Genomic DNA, 18,591 nt, shown 5'->3' on the forward strand with positions numbered 1-18,591 from the left:
GGAGGGGAAGTCTGAGAGGTTTGATTGAAATAAAGCAAAGTTGTCTCAAAGCATCTTGACCTTTGCTTGTGTTTTGTAGGAAAACAATGTAATTAGCAAAAAAAAAAAAAAAAAAAAAATTAAAACCAAATCAATCAAAAAATGGAACTCCAGCTGAACAGGAGCTCTGTGCAGGCTGGTTGTGGCAGCAGGGGATGAGTTGTGGTGTCCTAACAAGAACACATTGCTCTCAGGCTGTAACCAATATCCAAGTGCATTGGCAGCAGATGTTATTAATGATGCCAATACATATTTTCATATTAATCTTCCATACTAGGCTTGTGTCTGTCTGCAAATGATTATCATTCATTTTCCTGACAAATCTATCAAGATCATTTATTACTGTTCGGCAAAGGATCTTCTTTTAAACAAAGATTAATAACATTGCATTTTATCTGGCTGGCTGAGCCAAAGGAAATGAAATTAACAATGAGCCCTACAAACATGTCATCACTTTAATTTACCAGAAAATATTTTAAAATGTTATTTAAAAGAATATACGCTGTGGTGGGCACAGTTTATTACAAAGGAAAGGAATCAAACCACAGGCATTTCAGCAGGGTGGATGGTAAGCAAACAGGGCACTGTGAATTCTCTGGTTCCTCACAGTGGAGTTCTGGGACAAGGAGGGAGAGGCATCCACAGCATCTTTGGCATGCACAGATGGGCACCTGTCCATGGGAATTGCAGCTGGAGGTCTCTGTTCCTCAGTTAAAGAGGGTCCTAACCAGGATCCCAGCTCTCCTGGGATCTCCTGGGATTCCTGCAGGGAGCACAGGAGGGAACTCCACCAGGGGAAAGCTGGTGGGGATCTCAGGGAGAGGAGGGCACAGGTGGGCTGAGTGCCAGCACCCTTCTGTACTTCTGCTCCCCAGGAGGAAAAGAAACAAACTCACTAAATTTACATGGTTTAGTTTCCTTTCTTCTGCACTCTTACCCAAATTTCCCTTCCCACCTTTTGAGTAAAATAACAAAATAAAAATAATAATAAAAAATAACAATAATAATAATAACAATAATAATATCAACAATAAATATACCTATTGGAAAGAACACATCAGAATTCCGTTCCTACTGTTACGGGTCTAAAATCCTTCCAGGGGAGCAGGGAGTCCTACAGACATCCAGTGGCTCTGTAATTCCTGCCTTGGGGTCCTGTATCACGCCTGGAGCCTCCTCCATGCCTTCCCTCCCTTTGTCTCACAGCAATCCCAGCAGCTGTGTGTGTCCCTGTCCAGCACAGCTCTCAGGGGTGGCTGAAGCTGTTCCATCTGCCACAGGCTGGCACCCAGCTGCCAGGGCTGCCATCCCAGGATCTCAGCCCAGGATCTCAGCAGCAGGAGCTGGAGCGCCAGGCAGTGCAGGATCACAGCCCTGCTGTCCAAGCAGGGCCAGATGGCACCACCATGCCAAGGACAACAAACAGTCAGTACATCCTCAGAGCCTGAAGCAAAGTCAGCCTCAGCTGCTGAGTTGGTGCCATTTCTGATGCCCAGGAACAAGCTGTTCCCAAAAAACCTGCAGGGGGCACTTGAACAACTGTGAGCCACAGGGTGTCCCCCAAGGAGTCCCTGTGCCACAGCAGCAGGGTGGAACAGTGCAGAACAGGAACATCTGCACACACAACACCCTGTCCCTGCTCTGAGCTTTCTCTGCTGGACTGTGATGGGGCTGCTTGACTGCACTGGGAACCAGGGATGGAGATCATTGGGAATGGTTCCTCTGCCCCTGTCTGGTTTACACTAACCCAGCAACCTTTAATTCTTCATTTCTTTAATTCTTTATTTCTTTATTTCTGCAGGAAGGACCAGGGCAACCCAATAATTACTGCAGCATGTGTTCCAACCAGAAATGCTATTCTGTGACTTGCTCCTGTGGCTTCCACAAAAGCAGCATCCAGTTTAATATGTGAGACTCATAACCAGCTCACACAGTGCAATAGTTCACTTCAGTTGGAAGTAAAATAATATTCTGCTGGAAGCACAGCAAGTAGCAGTGTCAATTTTTCATTAACCTACAGCCACTGTCTCTGTAGACTTACAGCTATGAGTAAGATTACTGTTATAATTTTTTCTGGTCCCTAAGGGAAGAGGAAAAAAAAACTTCTCAAAACTTTTAAGGTCATTAAAAATCCACCTTTAAATTGGAGGTAGTTTCAGTTTACTCTCATATTTCAAAATCAAATCTGAGCTGCAGCCTCACATCAAAGCAGAAATGTCAGTCGCTTTGTTTCTACTTCTGTAAAAGAACTTCCAGCTTATACACGAGTTGAATGCCAAGTAAATAGATTTTCCTGGGGAACAAAGGCAGCTTTCTTTTGTTTGTTTTAAACATATGTAAATAGAGTCCCAGGGGCTGAGCTGCCTGTCACTTCAACCAGGTTCACACTCATGTCACTCCAGCTGGTGATTTCTGACCGACCTCAGGTCAGGACTGCAGAAGTTTCCCTCCCCTCTCCTCCACAGCCACATCAAGCAGCTGCTCGTGCCCTTCCCCTCCAGCCTCACACCTCAGCAAAGGAGAGGCAGAGAAATATGGATTCTTTCTTTGCCAGTTTCTTATTCTTTTGGGTTTGGTTTTGTTTTTAAGCTCTAGTTACAGAATCACAGAAATACTCTGGTCCTCTGTCAAAGCCACTGTGGTGGTCCTGAAATCTCTGGGCAGGGCAGAGCAGTGCCTGAAGCCCCTGGATATGGCCAGTGACCAGCTGGTGAACTAAATCCATGACACAAGCCATGGATTAAAGGCTGATGGCACCCACTGGTTCATGGTCAGATGATGGGGACAGGGAAGAAACAGGAATGGATTGGTAAGAAAAATGACCTTCCTTTGGGTTTGTGTGTGTTTGCTTGAGCAGGAGGGCACCATCACTCTTGAGCTTTCTCTTTTCAATACCAGGCACTAAAAAAGTGGAATGTGACCCTCATAGAGCCAGAAGACAACAAAGAGGAGCAGGACCTCTCCACCTGCTCCTGCACCAGAGCTTGGTGCCAACAACACTGAGGGCAGCCTTTGATCCTTGTATGAGCCACACACTTCAGAGCTGGCCTCAATGGTTCTCGTGGGTCCCTTCCAGCTCAGAATATTCTGTGAAATCTACTCACTTTTTTTTTTTTCTTTTTTAATTTAAACCATCAGATCAATGCAAAATCGAGCACTTCATGCTTGTCATTTCCAAATGACTCAGGTTATATCTCAATCTTCAGTGAGGTTTTGGGTGTAAGACTGGGTAGCACCAAGGGATGCATCAATTTATAGGCTCTGCAAAAGCCGCAATTAAGGAAAATCCTCAAAAACATGAGAAACCTCAATTTTGATTGGCCACATTCCCATAACTTCTTGATAATTCAACTCGCTCGAGTATTATTCAGTGTTTTCCTTCTCCCTGCTTTTTTTATCTCTTGACAAGTTTACAAAGAGAAGAATGGAGCCGAGCTGAGCTGCATTCCATCCAATCTGCTGCCTCCACAAACGGCAGAGAAGCTAAATGAAGCCCAGAACATATGGCACTGTGCTGACAGAGCTCCCAAACTGGTTCTGCATGAGCAACAAGGAACATCTTGAAACGCACAAGACATATGTGTTTTAGGAAGAAGATTGAAGTGTTTCATAATAAAACAGGACAAAGTGAAATACAAGTGCTGTATAAAATTTTAATTAAAAACTGGTTTTACCCCTCGACGTGAATATACAATATGTTTCCCAGATGGATTTCATATTTAAGTATTATCCAAACCAGAAACATAAATGAGACAAATAAAGCCTTCAAAAATGGCACAGAGGCTAAAATGTGTGTAAACACTGGATGACTGTGGTGAAAACAAGGCAGGCAGGGAAAGCAACCTCTTAGCAAGTGTTTACTACTGGAATCCTGAATGAAACAGTTCCTACAGCTACAGTCAGGGTGACAGTACAAATACAAGCATTAGAATTCACCACCACTCAGTGATGTAAATGGTGCTTTTGTTACTCAGGAGCTGTCCAGGCTATTTCCTACACTGATAACTCATGGTATAGAAGTGCTTAATTCATGGCATGACACTCTCTGTTCCCAGGCTCCTACCCTGCTCTGTGGGAAGCTCTCTTCATTCCATGCCATCAGCTCCACAGGGCTGTGCAAAGGCCTGGCCACAGAACAGAATCTTTGTGCTGTCTCCTCAGGCTCAGCAAATCCTTATGAACCAGGAGGGATGTTGTTTTGCAGCAGCAAGCTCCCTTCCCCGAGGAGGTGAGAAGGTGGCTCAGATTCCACTGCTCAGGCTGCAGGAGCTCTCTGCTGGGCCAGAGGCAATCACCCAGAATTGAAGGGAAACACACACCAAGAAAAAGCACAATCTCCACATAGATCAAGCAAAGAGAAAGATTACAGTTCCTTTATGCTGCCATCCAGACAAATTATCACCACACTTCAGAGAATTTCTCACAAAGATGAAATGGGAACAAACCCCATGCCTTTGGCAAGCCAACACTGATAAAAGGAGCTACAGCCACATCTTTGAAGGGCTTTGGTTGATGATGTTTTGAATTCCATGGGGAAAGCAGCAGAAACCAACAGTAATCAAGGGGGCTTGTGCTTAATAGCTCCTGTGCAATGGGAACAGGAATATTGGGGGCTTCAATCACTTCCCACAAGGCTGCTGCATTTGTTGGAACTGAAAGGATCTGGGCAAAGAGCAATTCCCTGCTGCTCCCAGAGACATCACCTAAGGCAGACACCCCTTCTGTCAGGGAGGCAGCTCATCAAGATCAGCCCTGTAAGTGCCATCCTCTCTCAGCTTCAAGTGTTCTCACTGGCACCCAGAGGCTCAATTTCATTGATTTGACTTTCCTCAAATTCCTTGATTACCAAACAAATCTCATGAGAAATTCTCAGCATCCTGATAACGATCACTCCCATGACCACTGGAGTAATTAACATCATGGCCTTTCCTGTGACCCAGAGATTCCACATTACCAGATTTATGCAGCAAGAGACCACTGCTAAAAGGCTGAGAATTCTGCTGCATAGTTCAGTGTTTCAGAAAACATTTCAAGCTTAAAAATTGGGAAGAGCAGAATTATGTACCAAATTATTCCTCACACATGGAGTGGGAAGGCAGAGATTCCTTCCAGCTTTCTCTGACAAACCCATGGCACACCACACAAAATTTCCCACTGTCACATTGCACCCTTTGTTCCTGGGGAGAGGATGAGGATAAATGATGTGAGAGATGTTAACAGTGCTGGCTAGTACACAGAGCAAACAGCACTAAAGCATCAGGATGAAAAACATAATTTATATTTTAAAAAAGATAAAAAAGGTATCATAAGAGCAATCAGTGTGAGGATATGAACCTGGATCATGCAGGAGACAGAAGCTGAGCAAGACACCAACTGCAAAGATTAGCTCCTAAGAGCACATGTAGTAAAGCAGCTCATTATCTTTTCTAGTCCTCTCTGATCAAGATAGAAATCTATTAAATCTGATTAAGATTTGTTTAATAATTGTCTGATTAAAACATAATAAACCTGGGAAAATTAAAATAAAGCCTTTTTAGTAACCTGGAGATGAGATGGGACTTTTCAGCCAGGCTTCCATAAAATAATTTCTTTAACATTCACCTCAGGATCCCAAAGCACTTCACAGTCATTTAATTAAGCTTCAACAGAGCACAAACTCCCCATTTTACAGCTGAGGTAACAATGAGAAGGAGTTTGGAAAGGACTATTTAATACTGAGCCGAGCTAAATGTTCTGTTATTTTACCCCAAAAATAGATTCTGAACATCTCCAGGTAGATTTTTTTCTCCCCTGATAATTTTGGCAGCCTCTGAAGTAACAGGAAAATTCAAACATGTGATGCACAGTCTGAAGAACAGCCCTCATCACTTCCCAAGCTGCTCAGCTTTGGAGCGTAAACACTGTTCCCCATCCATCTCACAAAGCTGCTCCTACCTGTTCCCATCACTCCAGCCATCCCTATGCTTCTTATCCTCAGTGGAGCAATTTAAGCTTCTCTTCCTCTAAGTCAAAAACTTAGATAAGGCAAATCATTAAAGAGTTTGACATTTTTGCCTTTAATTCACATCAGGTCAATGGCTTAGTGATTTCCAAAGCAGCTGCTGTCAGCCAAGGATGGATTTGCATTTCTTCTGAACACAGGCAGGCAGTTTGTCTAAAGCCAGCCCAAGATCCTAAACTGCACCAAGTTATTCATAGGAGAGATGGAAGAGAGCAAGTAGGAAGCAGAGTCTGACTCACTAAACTCAAAGTGATTAAAATATTGCACTGATTGCATCCTGCAAGCATCACTGGATGCTGAACAGCTTTTGGTGAGAACACCCGTGGGTTATAATAACTTGGGGAGGGCAAGAGAGACACAGACTCCACAGAAAAGCACCAATTCACTCCTCATCTGGCCCATTATTGCCAGATTTGAGTAGGCAGCTCTCCTTTAGGAGCTAAAACGACAGGGGTGGAATTATGCCATCCCACTGTCACTGGAACTTTGTGGATGGCAAAAGATAAGGAAGGAGCACAGAAAATGCTATTTAAAGCTCCACTCAGGCACCTAGAAATTTGCATTTGACAGAAGGGATTTAAATTGTATTAGAAGGCAAGGTGCAGGAAACAATTAGAGCTTTTTGCTGTGCTGGTTCAGTGCCTGAACCTCCCCTGCCCAGGCTGCAGGGGCAGAGCAGCAGCCACGCTCAGAGCTGTGAGTGCTGGCAGGGCCACCTGAGCAAACAGGGAAAGGGAAAATGCTCTGAAAACAAAGTGCCTTGAAGGTATTGGGACAGATCAGAGTAACTTGGGTCCAAAGTCACATTCCGGAGGAAAGTTTTCCATTTACCAAACTGGATTTCCAGCACAGTGCTTGGAAAAGAGCACTCTTTGACTCTGACCCAGGAGAGGAACATCTCCTGCAGCAGCTGATTCAGAGAGACACTGAACACACATCTCCCTCCCAGCTGGAGCAGGGCCAGAGGTACTCAGAGTCCGTCTGCTCCATTTGATGCTATGTTGCAGAAGAAGGCTACACTGAGAATATTCATACTGGTCAAAATTCAATAATGACATTTTTTTCCCCCATCCAGTTTTCACCTTTGCTGAAAAATTTTTAATCTTTGATGAGAACTGAAGGTTGCCATATTACCATATGCTTCCTTTTTTAGCTAGGGAATCAAATAGATAGCCTCCAGCCATTCCTTGGACACTTTGAAAGCACCACCTTGCTGTTTTATAGTGGCCCCCAACCTTTCTCATCCCCTTGTGCATTCAGTTCATGGCAAATTGTGTCCTTCATCAAACACACAGAAAAACCCCACAACAATCCCTCAGCATTCAGGCCTTCTCACACAGTGAACAAACAGGACTGAAATCTGCTGGATTGCTGGGGAGGGAAAAATCAAAGAGGTTTTCTATGTCAGGGAGCCAGATCAGGCCAAAGGGGAGCAGCCAATCTTCAGAAGACTAACTTTTACTCAGCTGTGACACTGGGGAGGGAATGCACAGAGAATACTGAATGAAAATTGCAGGATGCCAGGAGAACACTGCATCTTATGGCTCAAACACACAGAGGAAACTGCAAAACCCTTCAGGATTCAACAGATTAATTTTACACCAAAAGCTTGGAAAGTGTTTCTCAGAATCTGCCCCACCTATTTAGGATCTACTTCAATACAGCCACTCCTCTGAGCAGGAAGAAAACTATTCCTTTGTGGACAAACATGGGGTCAGGAGAGGGCAGTGAACACCAGGACCTGGCAGCACAACCCTCCATGGCCTCCATGCCTTCAGGGACACAGCTTGGGCAAGTTCTACTTTTCCCTTCTGCAATAAAAAGTGTCCTGGTACCTCACAGAGTGACTCAGCACTTCTCCACGTCATGAGAGGGTGCCACTAATGCCCTGTGAAAGCACTAATGTGCTAAATGGCAGCAGGGACAGGAAGTTATCAGTGTTAATCCACTTCAACTTGTCCAACAGTTACAAGAAATAGAAATGTCTGTATGTGAGACACTTCCTCAGAGAGTGCCCTTGCCTGAAACAGCAGCACACAGCCTCTCCACGTGCTCTCCCACCAGCGGAATTGCTCACCAACTGCTCTCTCGAATCAATTATGTTGTCTCAGCATTAAAGGAGGGAAGGCAGAATAGACTGACTTTTTGTTTATGTAGGCATGCTGGCAGGTTCCAGTCATATGTTGTGCCATCTGTACTGCTAGCTTTATCCTCTCTCTCATCACAACAGGTAAAATGGCATCGGTGGAGCTGCCTGTGTTTGCTCAGAGAGGGAGGCAGCCAGAACAGGCATTTGTTTTTTCCTCATTCTGGGGGGAAGCAGGAGATGGACACTCTTGCCCTTTTAAAACATTCAGCTTTCCAATGGATGGGCAATTTGCCCTGGTCTGCTAATGTGGGATCTGCTCAGTGCAAGGCTGAAAAGGTTCCATCCCTGGGGAAAGCATCGAACTGCTGATGAACATTTGGTGGCCTTTAGCAAAAACGAAGTGATTGCTGCCAACGGGATCCCAGCAGACCGGGAAGGACAGGCTCCAAATTAGGTGGGATTGTGATGCAGGAATTTCAGGAGGCCTGTACAGAATACAAGGAGCTTGCTGACTAGCTCTGGTCTTTCTCCCTGCACAGTTCTTTCTTATTCATATTTTTAAAATGACAAGTGTATTGGCAAATGTCATGGCTGCGTTTAGGAGAACGTGGAAACTTTCAAATGCAAAGGCTGTGTGAGGATGACCTTTCATCTCACACAAAGGCTGCTGGGCTGCGTGGTTTTCTTTTAAAATCTCACAGTATTAGAAGATTTGTGACTAAAGGTGCTCAAAATTACTTCAAATCCATGCCTATGGGTCCTACAGTAGCAAAGTTTGTGCCATTCTTCAAAATTATTCAAAGGCAATTGTCTGGAAAACAATTCTCTTTGTCCTAGGTGGGTCACTTTTAAACCAACACTCACATTCACCTTTCCCTCTGGGTCCCCCCTCTGCCCACCAGGACATATTGCTTCTTCAACCAATTCTGTTAAAGTTGCTAAATAGATTTAGATATTTAATGAGAACTGGCTGCAGCTAAAACCTGAGTTGATGTCACACAGGAATGTCCAGCAGATATTTTAGTCTTCAAATGACTCTATGCTCAGAGTCTCAAAGGAGCAACACCATCTTGCTTAACTGTAGAGGGATTTTTTTCTTAGGGATTATTGTTTCTTTTTCTGGGGATGAAATGTAATTATTTCCTTTTTTCAGACCAAGCCAAATCCCCATTTCTCCAAAACCCTGCCTACCCATAAGACAGCTTAAAAAACAGAGTACAAATATTGTTGTATAAAAATAGGTTTAGTTTCAAATACTATATACTATGCATTTTCAGGTGAGTTACTTTCAGGAATGTGTTCTGTGATCTGAAACACCACCAGCAGTTTTTTCATACATCTCTCTATATATTTTTGCAAGACTCTCCTCCAAGATTGCTCTGTGAGGCTTCTCTTTGTACACAGCTGCAGGACCAGGCCAACGTTCACCACTGTCCAAGAGAACAGGAGTGCTCTGCTGCACTGGAGAACTGTCAGAGGAAAGAAGACAAGAAACAATGATCAAAGGAAGACATGGAAGAGGGATCAGTGGCACAAAACCAGCAGAAATACCAATGTAGAGCTGCTGAACATGGATTACCTTCCACAAACCAAATAAAACTGCACTGCACCTACTTTTAAGAAATGGGAACCACCCACATCCCACCAATGTTATTCATTCACACAAATCCTCCCCCACTTATCTGAGTACACTTTGTAATGCCCCCAAATAGAATTACTTTTAAGAGAACCTGCAGTAATTTTGCTGTATTTTTGATGGCTGTGTGACTAGGCAAGAGCAGCACAGTAGGATTTTTGTGTCCTTTGAAGGTGAAATTGTAACCACAAGCAGCTATTTCAATATGAAGACAATCTATCAGGGGGATATTAAATTACTGTGGTTGCAGCTGTAGAGTGCTCTATTGGAAGCATCATGGATTAAGTTTTCTACTAACTACATTTTGATATAGTGGCAATTCAGGGTTCCTTCCCCACCCCATCTTCTGTGTCACTGTTTTAATACTAAACACAAATACAGGCTCATCTTTCAGTTGCTTTGAGAAATTATTCCTGAGATCTATGAAGTGAAATTTATACTCTGCAAATCATTACAAAACACTGACAAGTCTGAGTAGTTTATATCTCAACATCATGACTATCTGCTTCCTCTTGACACTTTCCAAACAAAGGTTTGTGTCATATAATTAAATGAGCAATTTCCCTGTAATAAAGCATGAAACAAGAAGCTCAAAAATCATTAGAAAAAAATTACAACTCAGATGACATTTTTCACATCTGCTCAGAGATTTAGGCACTTAAGACACTTAAAAATTAGGACTGAGTTATCTTCCGCTTTTGCAAATGTTCTCTGGGAAATGAAACTGGAAATGTGAAGTTTAAGGTGACCATCTTCACTTAGGAAATGGATTACATTTCACAGGGAAGCTTTACAGGTTCTTATATACATGTCATTTATTAATGGTGGTGTCTTCTGCAATCAAACCAGTACTTAAAACTTCATCCTCAAGCTGGTATCAGCCAAAATATGACAAAACTGAAAGAAACCTTAGGCCACATCCATGAATACATATATTCAGCTGCATCAAAACACAAGGTTTTCATCTGAAGAACAGAAAAGGGGAAGAAGAGGAAGATGTAGGATCAGTTTTCTAAATTCACATCTCTAAGCTTCTACTGTCCCATGGAAAAAAAAACAACAGAAGGGACAACTTTTGCTTTTAAACTTCTTACATTCAAATATTAGGGTGATGCCAACCTACACCAAATAAAACAAGACCTCTTGTATGGCTCCAACATTAAAAAGAGAGGAAGGCCACGTTCACACTTATTCAAAAAGGATCCATCATTTAAAGTCAGTCAATGGCATGGAGCAAATTTAAACCTGTTTATCATCCTGCGATAATTGTGCCTCACAGTTTGGACACAAAGAAACTAAACTACCAACTAAAATCAATAGAGCAGCTATACAGGCCGGTGTCAAATGCAGACAAGTCAACACCCTGGGGACTCATCAACAACTGCAGTTTCACCTTCTCCTTCCTGCAGTTTGTGGTACCTCACTTCTGATGGAGAATTCTCAGGCCAACAAGCAGAAACGGCACTTGCAACTATACAACAAACAGCTCTGACACTCTTTTCCTTGGAATCCATTTCCAGCAGCAGCTTTGTGCTTTTCTTCTCCTAAAAGCTGAATTTACCTCAAGACACTCAAACCTCAACACTTTAATTGCAGTAAAGACTCAAAAACCAAGGGTAACTTCTACAAGTTCCTTATTCTGGTACTGAAAAAGACTTGTAAAAAGGCTTAATTTTCCCTTCTCTTTTTGGAGAGGTTGTGTGTTTTCATGCATTTCCATTAGCCATCCCCTTGTGCATGAGATACCTGGACACAACTACAGCCAAAGCAGGGAAGATTCTCTCTCCTGTCTCAACTGACAACCTGAGCTAAGCAATCTGGGAATTACACTCACAAATCATATTAACAGCAGGACTTCTGCACGCAACTCCCTGCTCTGAAATACCTGTCATATGCTTTTGTTCCCTCATACATCTCCTTTAAGAGTCCCAGAAGTTCTTTTCTGAGTGAATCATATACTAAATATTTCACAAAACACAGACCTTTTCCTTACTCCCAGTGGTTTTCAATCATCCATCCACTTTACTGTCAGCACTTGGTCGACAGTACCCTGTCCTTCCATGAACTCTCTCTGTCCTTGCATCCTGTTTATGAGCACTGTGGCAAGCACTCAGCAATGTGACTGTCCTCGAGGCCTTTATGTCTCACCCCCAGTGCTGCTGGCCTCTAAACCCAAGCAGCAGTCCTTTCCCAGCCCAAGTGCCACACTTCATATCCCATCACTTCAGGATTCGGGAGTATTAAGGTTTATTTTCCATCTTTTTTTTTCATGGTCTGCAGTTTCAGCGTAAATCTCCAAGTCCCAAAGCTGCCTCAAAACAAAAACTTGCACTTTCTCTCTCACAAACACATCCTAAACAATTTAATTGCCCCAGCTGTCGGGACAAAGGATAAGGGAGCAGAAAGGCTACACAGAATACAGGAGTAAGCACAGTACAGGATACACAACTGCAGCAGCAACTTCACAACCATATGGAAGGTGGAGTAATCCCTTGCACAGAGGGGATTACAAATCACAGGGATTTTTAAAGAAGACAGCAAATCAGAAATGAACTTTTTGGAGCTTATAAATTTCAAGAAGAAGTTTGTTATGGTACCCATATTGAAATACCCTCCTTTCAGGTGTATACAGTGGTGATTTGTGGCACCATTGTTAGAAAACAGTGTGTGATAATTAACTATCAAAATAAAGCCTTTTCTAATGGCAACACCTCTCAAATATAGCACCACAGTTCTAGGATTTCTCTTTTAATATAAAGAAAATCAGAAAAGTCATAGGAGTCCAAAAAAGACTTCCAATACTTAGTATCTTTCCTCCAATAGGTACTCAAAACATTGTATAAAATGCTGTGTGCATACATACAGAACATCAGTATTGGCAACTTCTACTATAGAAGTAATCAAAATCAATTTAATTGGTATCTTATCAGTAAATTATCAAATTAAACCTTGGTCATGTATGTGAGGAGCACACAGAGTAATTAATGTACAAAAACCAGGTTTATAAGATCTCAGGTTTCCAAGAAAGCTTCTGAAATACAGCATGCTGAATCACTAAACTATACCATATAAATTTGCTGTATTTTTTGGAAAATGCTTTTCTTTTGCAAATATCTGTTTTGCCAAAAAAACCAAAAAAAACAACAAAAAAAGGGCAATCCAAAAGCTGAGCCTCAAACCATATTACTAAATAAACTTAAATTTATTTTTGCACTCCCATAGTTTTAAAGGAAAAATAACCAGGTGATTATTTTAAAAGTGACATTTGCCCTCTGGTTGACAAATTCCAGAAATCTCTACCCAAGAATCATTTTTATAGCCAAGTCCAGTTCCAAACCCAGTGTTTTATGAAGACTATACTGACACAGCGCCAAACAACATCAAAGGCACAATTAATTTAAGTGTATTTTGCTTTCAGGTGAGAAAGCTTAGTATGAGTAACACCTCCTGAAACCTTTTTCCCTATGCAATACAGGACAAAGCTCAAAATGGGAAGAGAAATTTGCAGCTAAATGTAAAGGGCAATACTGAGTATGATTGTTTTGTCTTGGTCAGAAAAAAACTCCATACCTGCTCCGCAGCTCACTCACAGTTAAGGGCTTATTATCTGTAGGTTCTCTTGTCTGAGGCAAATCATCCTAAAAAAACCCAGAAATCAAATTCTCATTACCTTGGTTTCTGATTACAATGATCTCATTTCAAAAATACTTTCTTTCCATTTAGAGGACTATTAAAGTGCTTACATTTCTTGGGGGAGAAAGGGACGAAGTGTAATGAGCCAAATGCCATTTATGAACACTTTTAATTAAGTTCAGCACAATTCAGCTAATAATTTTCAGGTAATAAACTGGAAAGAATTTCTAGACAGTGTAGATCTTGAGAACTATGCAGACAGCAAAAGCTTCAATAAACCCCAATAAGCATATTGGCAAAATGCTATGAAACCTACTACTTACTGCTTTTGTGTTCCTTGCAGGAAAGGGGAAAAAACACCTAAAACATAGTATGTTATCTATCTCATGTTTTACAAGGCAGAAGCATTACACACATCTCAATTCTTGAATTTCATATCCAAGGCTGAGTTCATGCTTACTGAACTTTAAAAAAAATCTGATACACTTAATGACCCTTCAGTCAGGTATTCTCAGTTGCTAGAATGCAGTTTTACCTTCCAAATGCTATCTAGACATTAATTAACCCAAATTTGCCCTCTTAAGTAAGAAAGAAACAGAACACCCATGTGGAGGGAGCCAGCTGCTCACCTGAGATGGGATGGTAGAAATTCCAGCACACACAATCATGTTCACTCTACTCTGAAGTGCAAAGACCCTCCTTAAGGGGTGATATTAAGTGATGCTTTCAGCACAAGTCAATTGCTGTAAGGATTACTAAACAAAGTCATCTTTCATGCTATAGGAGAAATAATTGGAAAAAAGACTGCAGTAAAAATAATCACACTTGCTGGCAACACAGAACGGGGAGAAAAGACAATAAATATAGTGGTAGATGGCAATAAGATGCAGAGCAAGCTGAACAGCAGCATATGGATGAGGAAAAACCTGAGAGAATTTATTGTGGTGAAATACAAGGTAATAAGTGTGTTTGTAAACAGGAGAGCTCTCTTCCTTCAGCAGTCACAGACTACAAAGCACTGAAGAGGAAATGGGGTACAGTGGTAAATAAAATTCTGCAGCATTTGCCAGAGGCAAATTATGTTCTGGAAAGCAAAAAAAATATGGAAACATTACAATACTGTCACAATGTCACAGCAGAAGGGTACAGTGGACACCCCAAGGAATCTGCAGCAGGGCTCCAGTCACACTATTTTGCAGAGCAATATGAAAATGAAATTTTGGAAGACACAGCTGTATGCTTCTGGGAATGGCTATTTAATATTAGGCTCTTTGGAGTGGAACAGAATAAGAGGTACTTTTTAACCTTTCAAAGTTAGAAGAGGATCTAGATTGGAGACAGAATGTGCTCACCACATTGCCAATACACTTGCTTTACTACTCCCTCACTTTCAAGATGACCAATTTAACTCAGCCATCTGCTGAGCAACACCACAGCCTCGATTTTGGGCCATGTGGGGAAGCACAACCTATCCTGGTGTATTTTAAAGCACTCACTGCAAGGATATATTTTTTTTTTCTTTTTTGATTAGGTCAGCTGCTGTTAGCACAGCTTTCACGAGCCAGCCCTATACAACTATCTGACACCACAAGACTTCTCTGTAGCATCCTTGCCTTCCTTTTGCTCAGTGGAAGAAAACAAAGTGAGAAAAATGGTCCTTTGCCAGCACTGGTTTGATCAGGTGGGTAATTAAATACCATAATAGCTGGATTTTTTTTAGGGCAGAAACACAAGGTTTTCCAACAGAAAAGGACACAGTATCATCTCTGTTTATTAATCCCTGTGAGGATTCAGCAAGTGTTTGATTCTAGAAGTGATAAGGTGAACCAAGAGAAAGCCAACAGAAAATATCATAATTCAAGAATTCCACTACAATGTTTGCAGAGTCTTTTTAGCTGTACGGAGAGACCATGTAGCCAATCATCCAACTTTTCTTATCATAAAGTCATGGTCTACTGTTTGAGGAAAGCAGTCAAGAACCACTGGAGATGGTTCAGACTGTGCAAGTGCTCATTACATTAGGTGTTGGACTATCAGGAAATCCAGTTTGTTATCTTAAATTCATTGAAACATCAAGGGAGCATTTTACAAGATTTTTACCCATTCTAAGTGGCTGAAACAGAAAAATGTCATGGGAATCCTCTATTTGAGAGGCAGCAGCTCACAAAATCATAACATTCATATAATAACTCAGGGAGGTACAGCATGAACTAGATCAAACAGTCTTAGTGTGGATGAGACAAGGTTTTCCTGAGTTAAAAACAAAACCCACAAAAACTAAGCTAAAAATGAATATTGAACAGAAATGAGAAAATAATCAGATTAAGTGAGAATGAGGTGAGACAATGAGAATGAGGTGAGACAATGAGCTGCCCAACATGACTAAATCAGGGGACATAAATAAACAAGCAAGCAAACAACTAACTAACTAAATAAGGACTTCAGAGCAAAGACAGATGTTCTTCAGTCCATCTTGCAGCACTGGATCAAGATCACAAAGATCATTTCTGCCATGGGTTTCCTGTAGCCAGTGGTGTCCCCCATCCCAGCCAGCTGCACCTGCCCTTGCTGTGGGAATATGAGGGGGGGACATCAGGGCTCCCACACTTTCTGTCCCACTCCCGCTGATACAGGGAACTGCAGCTGAGGGGAAAGGTGGACAGCTGGGGACAGCAGCAACTTAAAATTGCACCAACATTCAAAAGCAGATTTCTGTCAACATTCTATTTTCTAAGAGAGAAACTGAAGCAAAAAAAAAGTTGTCTTTCTCCACTTTGGGAGACTTATGTCTCTTCTACCCCATCAATAACATTTCTGAGTTAGACTGCCAGAGCTCCTCATCATCTTATATCATAATCATCATTATGATCATTGCATCATAATCATCTCTCATCCTTACAACCTTTTTATCCTACCTTTCTTTTGCCTCACCTCACACTCAGGATTCTAAATTCTCTGCAGATGAACAATCTTCTTATTCAGCTGGTACAATGCTCAGGCATTTTTCTGAGAAACTGTGTTTCTCAAAATCACAATAGGAAAAATTTGTCTGTCTAAAACCACACCTCAAAATTTCATCAAAGGTAAAATACTCTGTTCCTGGGTGTAATCTCATTAGATAAAGAGCTCTGTTCATTGAAAGCCAGATAATTAAGGGAAAAAAAAAAAAAGCACACATCTGAAGAATAATATTAGCTCTAGAAACAGCTGGATACATGCAGCTGCTGATGTGCAGCTGCACAACATGTTAAGCCTTGATGTTCTACACATCTGTAACATTTTCTGCTTAAATTGGGAGTGGAGAATCAGAATATAAAAAAATCCCACACTCCAATATAATTGTTCTCAGTAAGCCATGAGAGGGTTGCCTGTACTACTTCATAAAGGTGAAAGATAAGGAGGCTTCTGAAATCAGTGTGAAACAGTTGAGCTCACACACCAAACCCATATTTCTACAATCAAGGCTGTCCCAAAGGACAACATTATAATAAATCCAAGGCACAATTCTCTTTTTCAGCCATTTTGGAGAAGGGAAAAGATTGAGTTTGCAGTCAAACTTACAAATATGAGGCGCTGTCTAGCTCTGTGTGTCCTTAAAATATTTTTCACTCTTTTATGGATCTCATCAATATTTGCTGGTGAAGGCCAACCAGTGCCAAATCTGCAAGAGGAAGAGGAAAAACAAAGTGAAAAAATATTTTCTTGTGGAAAAAGTCTATGATTCAGATTTCTTTTTCCTTTTAATTATGAAGCATGTATTACCTCCTATTTGGAACACACACAATGATTCCATTCGATTCTTCTCCTCTGGAGTACAAGTAAAGAAAAGCAGTGCATAAACAGTGCATAAACATAAATAGCCACAACACCAACAGAAGATGAAAAACAGAAAATGTTGATGATTTTGTAACTTGAGAAATATTTCTGTAATGTTTGTGTGGCCCCTACAGAATAAAAAAGCTACACTATTCCCAGTGATCAGGTTCCATTTGCCTCTCTTTAAAGGAAGTGTTGCACACATGAAGTTCTTTTCACTGGAATAAATCAAAAGGAAGGTAACCCCAATGCACGCAAATTGGAAAACACATGGAGTCAAACACTAGCAGTTGCAGTCTTTATTTCACAAGAGGAACTGCAATTTAAGTTTGGTTTTAATTTTTTTTAATATTAAAAACTATGGAGGTAGCTTGCTTGGTATGAGTAATTTAAACCAAACAGCAACTTTTGGATTTTATCTTGTTATGTTTTGGATTACTTTTTTCCACTTTACTAAAAAAAGCCCCTCTCATCCTTCTCAGAAGCTCATCCTTCTGAAAAAATTCAGAAACTGACAGAAATTTCATATAAATAATTATTCTCAGTTTCTTAAGGGAGGCAACAAAGATTTTGAGAATATGATTGTTTACATGCCAACTATGTTATTACATTAAAAATGTATTTCTTTTAAAGAGAGACATCAACAGAAGGAAAGAATAATTGGAGGGAAGTCATGAAATGCTTACTTACACAAGCTCATCACACTGGAAAGAGAGCACCAAATGAAGATTGTGCATCTTCATTTCAATGTTGCCCAAGCTCTGAGAGCTTGACTTGGCACCCAGAAAAGCTCCTGATGTGGCATCGTGCCAATGTGAGCACGGGTCACTGGTGAGCTGGGAGCCGGCAGGGCAGGCTCTGCAATCTGAGCTGGGAGCAGCAGCAGCACGGAGCTGCCATCCCCTGCCTGCAGCAGGAGCACCAGGAGCACTGAAGGGCTTTGGTGGCTTCCCAAATTTGATGCAGTGCAGAAACAGCATGACTCTGAGGGCTGAGATTCCACAGTTTGCCAGCTTTTCTGCCCTCCTCTCTCCCAGCTATCACATTCCCTGCATTATCCAGTCTATCACTCTCAAATCCCCAGTCTGATCGTGCCTGGCTCAGTTCACCTTCACCAAACCTCCAGAAATTTCAATACAGCCAAGGAACTGCTCAGCTCCTTTCAAAAAGAACAAACCAAGTACACAGAGAAAGCTTCAGTGCTAAACAAGCAGCCTGGCAATGTAAAAATTAATGGAAGCAGGATCCCAAAAGTGGGTAGTGACAGATTATCTTGAAGGTTGCAGGCAGGGCAGAGAGTTCTTTGCAATCTTTTGGATCATTCCTTTTATTACCAGAGACAGAAATATAACTAGAAAGTGACCAGTTTTCTGCTTT

The 18,591-nt window shown here is 41.5% G+C and overlaps 1 protein-coding gene across 5 annotated transcripts in view; it reads right to left on the reverse strand.

Annotated features, from left to right (window-relative positions):
- Positions 1-3,678: 3,678 nt before the first annotated feature.
- Positions 3,679-18,591, reverse strand: part of SPATA6 (spermatogenesis associated 6) — a 41,268-nt gene continuing 26,355 nt past the window's right edge. For 2 of the 5 annotated variants that reach the window (XM_063166067.1, XM_063166066.1), the window contains exons 11-14: positions 17,161-17,205; positions 16,960-17,059; positions 13,336-13,403; positions 3,679-9,598 (exon numbers count right to left, since the gene is read on the reverse strand). In XM_063166067.1, coding sequence (XP_063022137.1) covers positions 9,418-9,598; positions 13,336-13,403; positions 16,960-17,059; positions 17,161-17,205 — 394 coding nt within the window. In that variant the 3' untranslated portion in view covers positions 3,679-9,417. The remainder of the gene's footprint in view (positions 9,599-13,335; positions 13,404-16,959; positions 17,060-17,160; positions 17,206-18,591) is intronic. The other 3 variants (XM_063166069.1, XM_063166068.1, XM_063166070.1) reach the window with 2 other exon arrangements.

This window comes from Melospiza melodia, chromosome 11 (assembly GCF_035770615.1).
Source record: "Melospiza melodia melodia isolate bMelMel2 chromosome 11, bMelMel2.pri, whole genome shotgun sequence".
NCBI lineage: Eukaryota > Metazoa > Chordata > Aves > Passeriformes > Passerellidae > Melospiza > Melospiza melodia.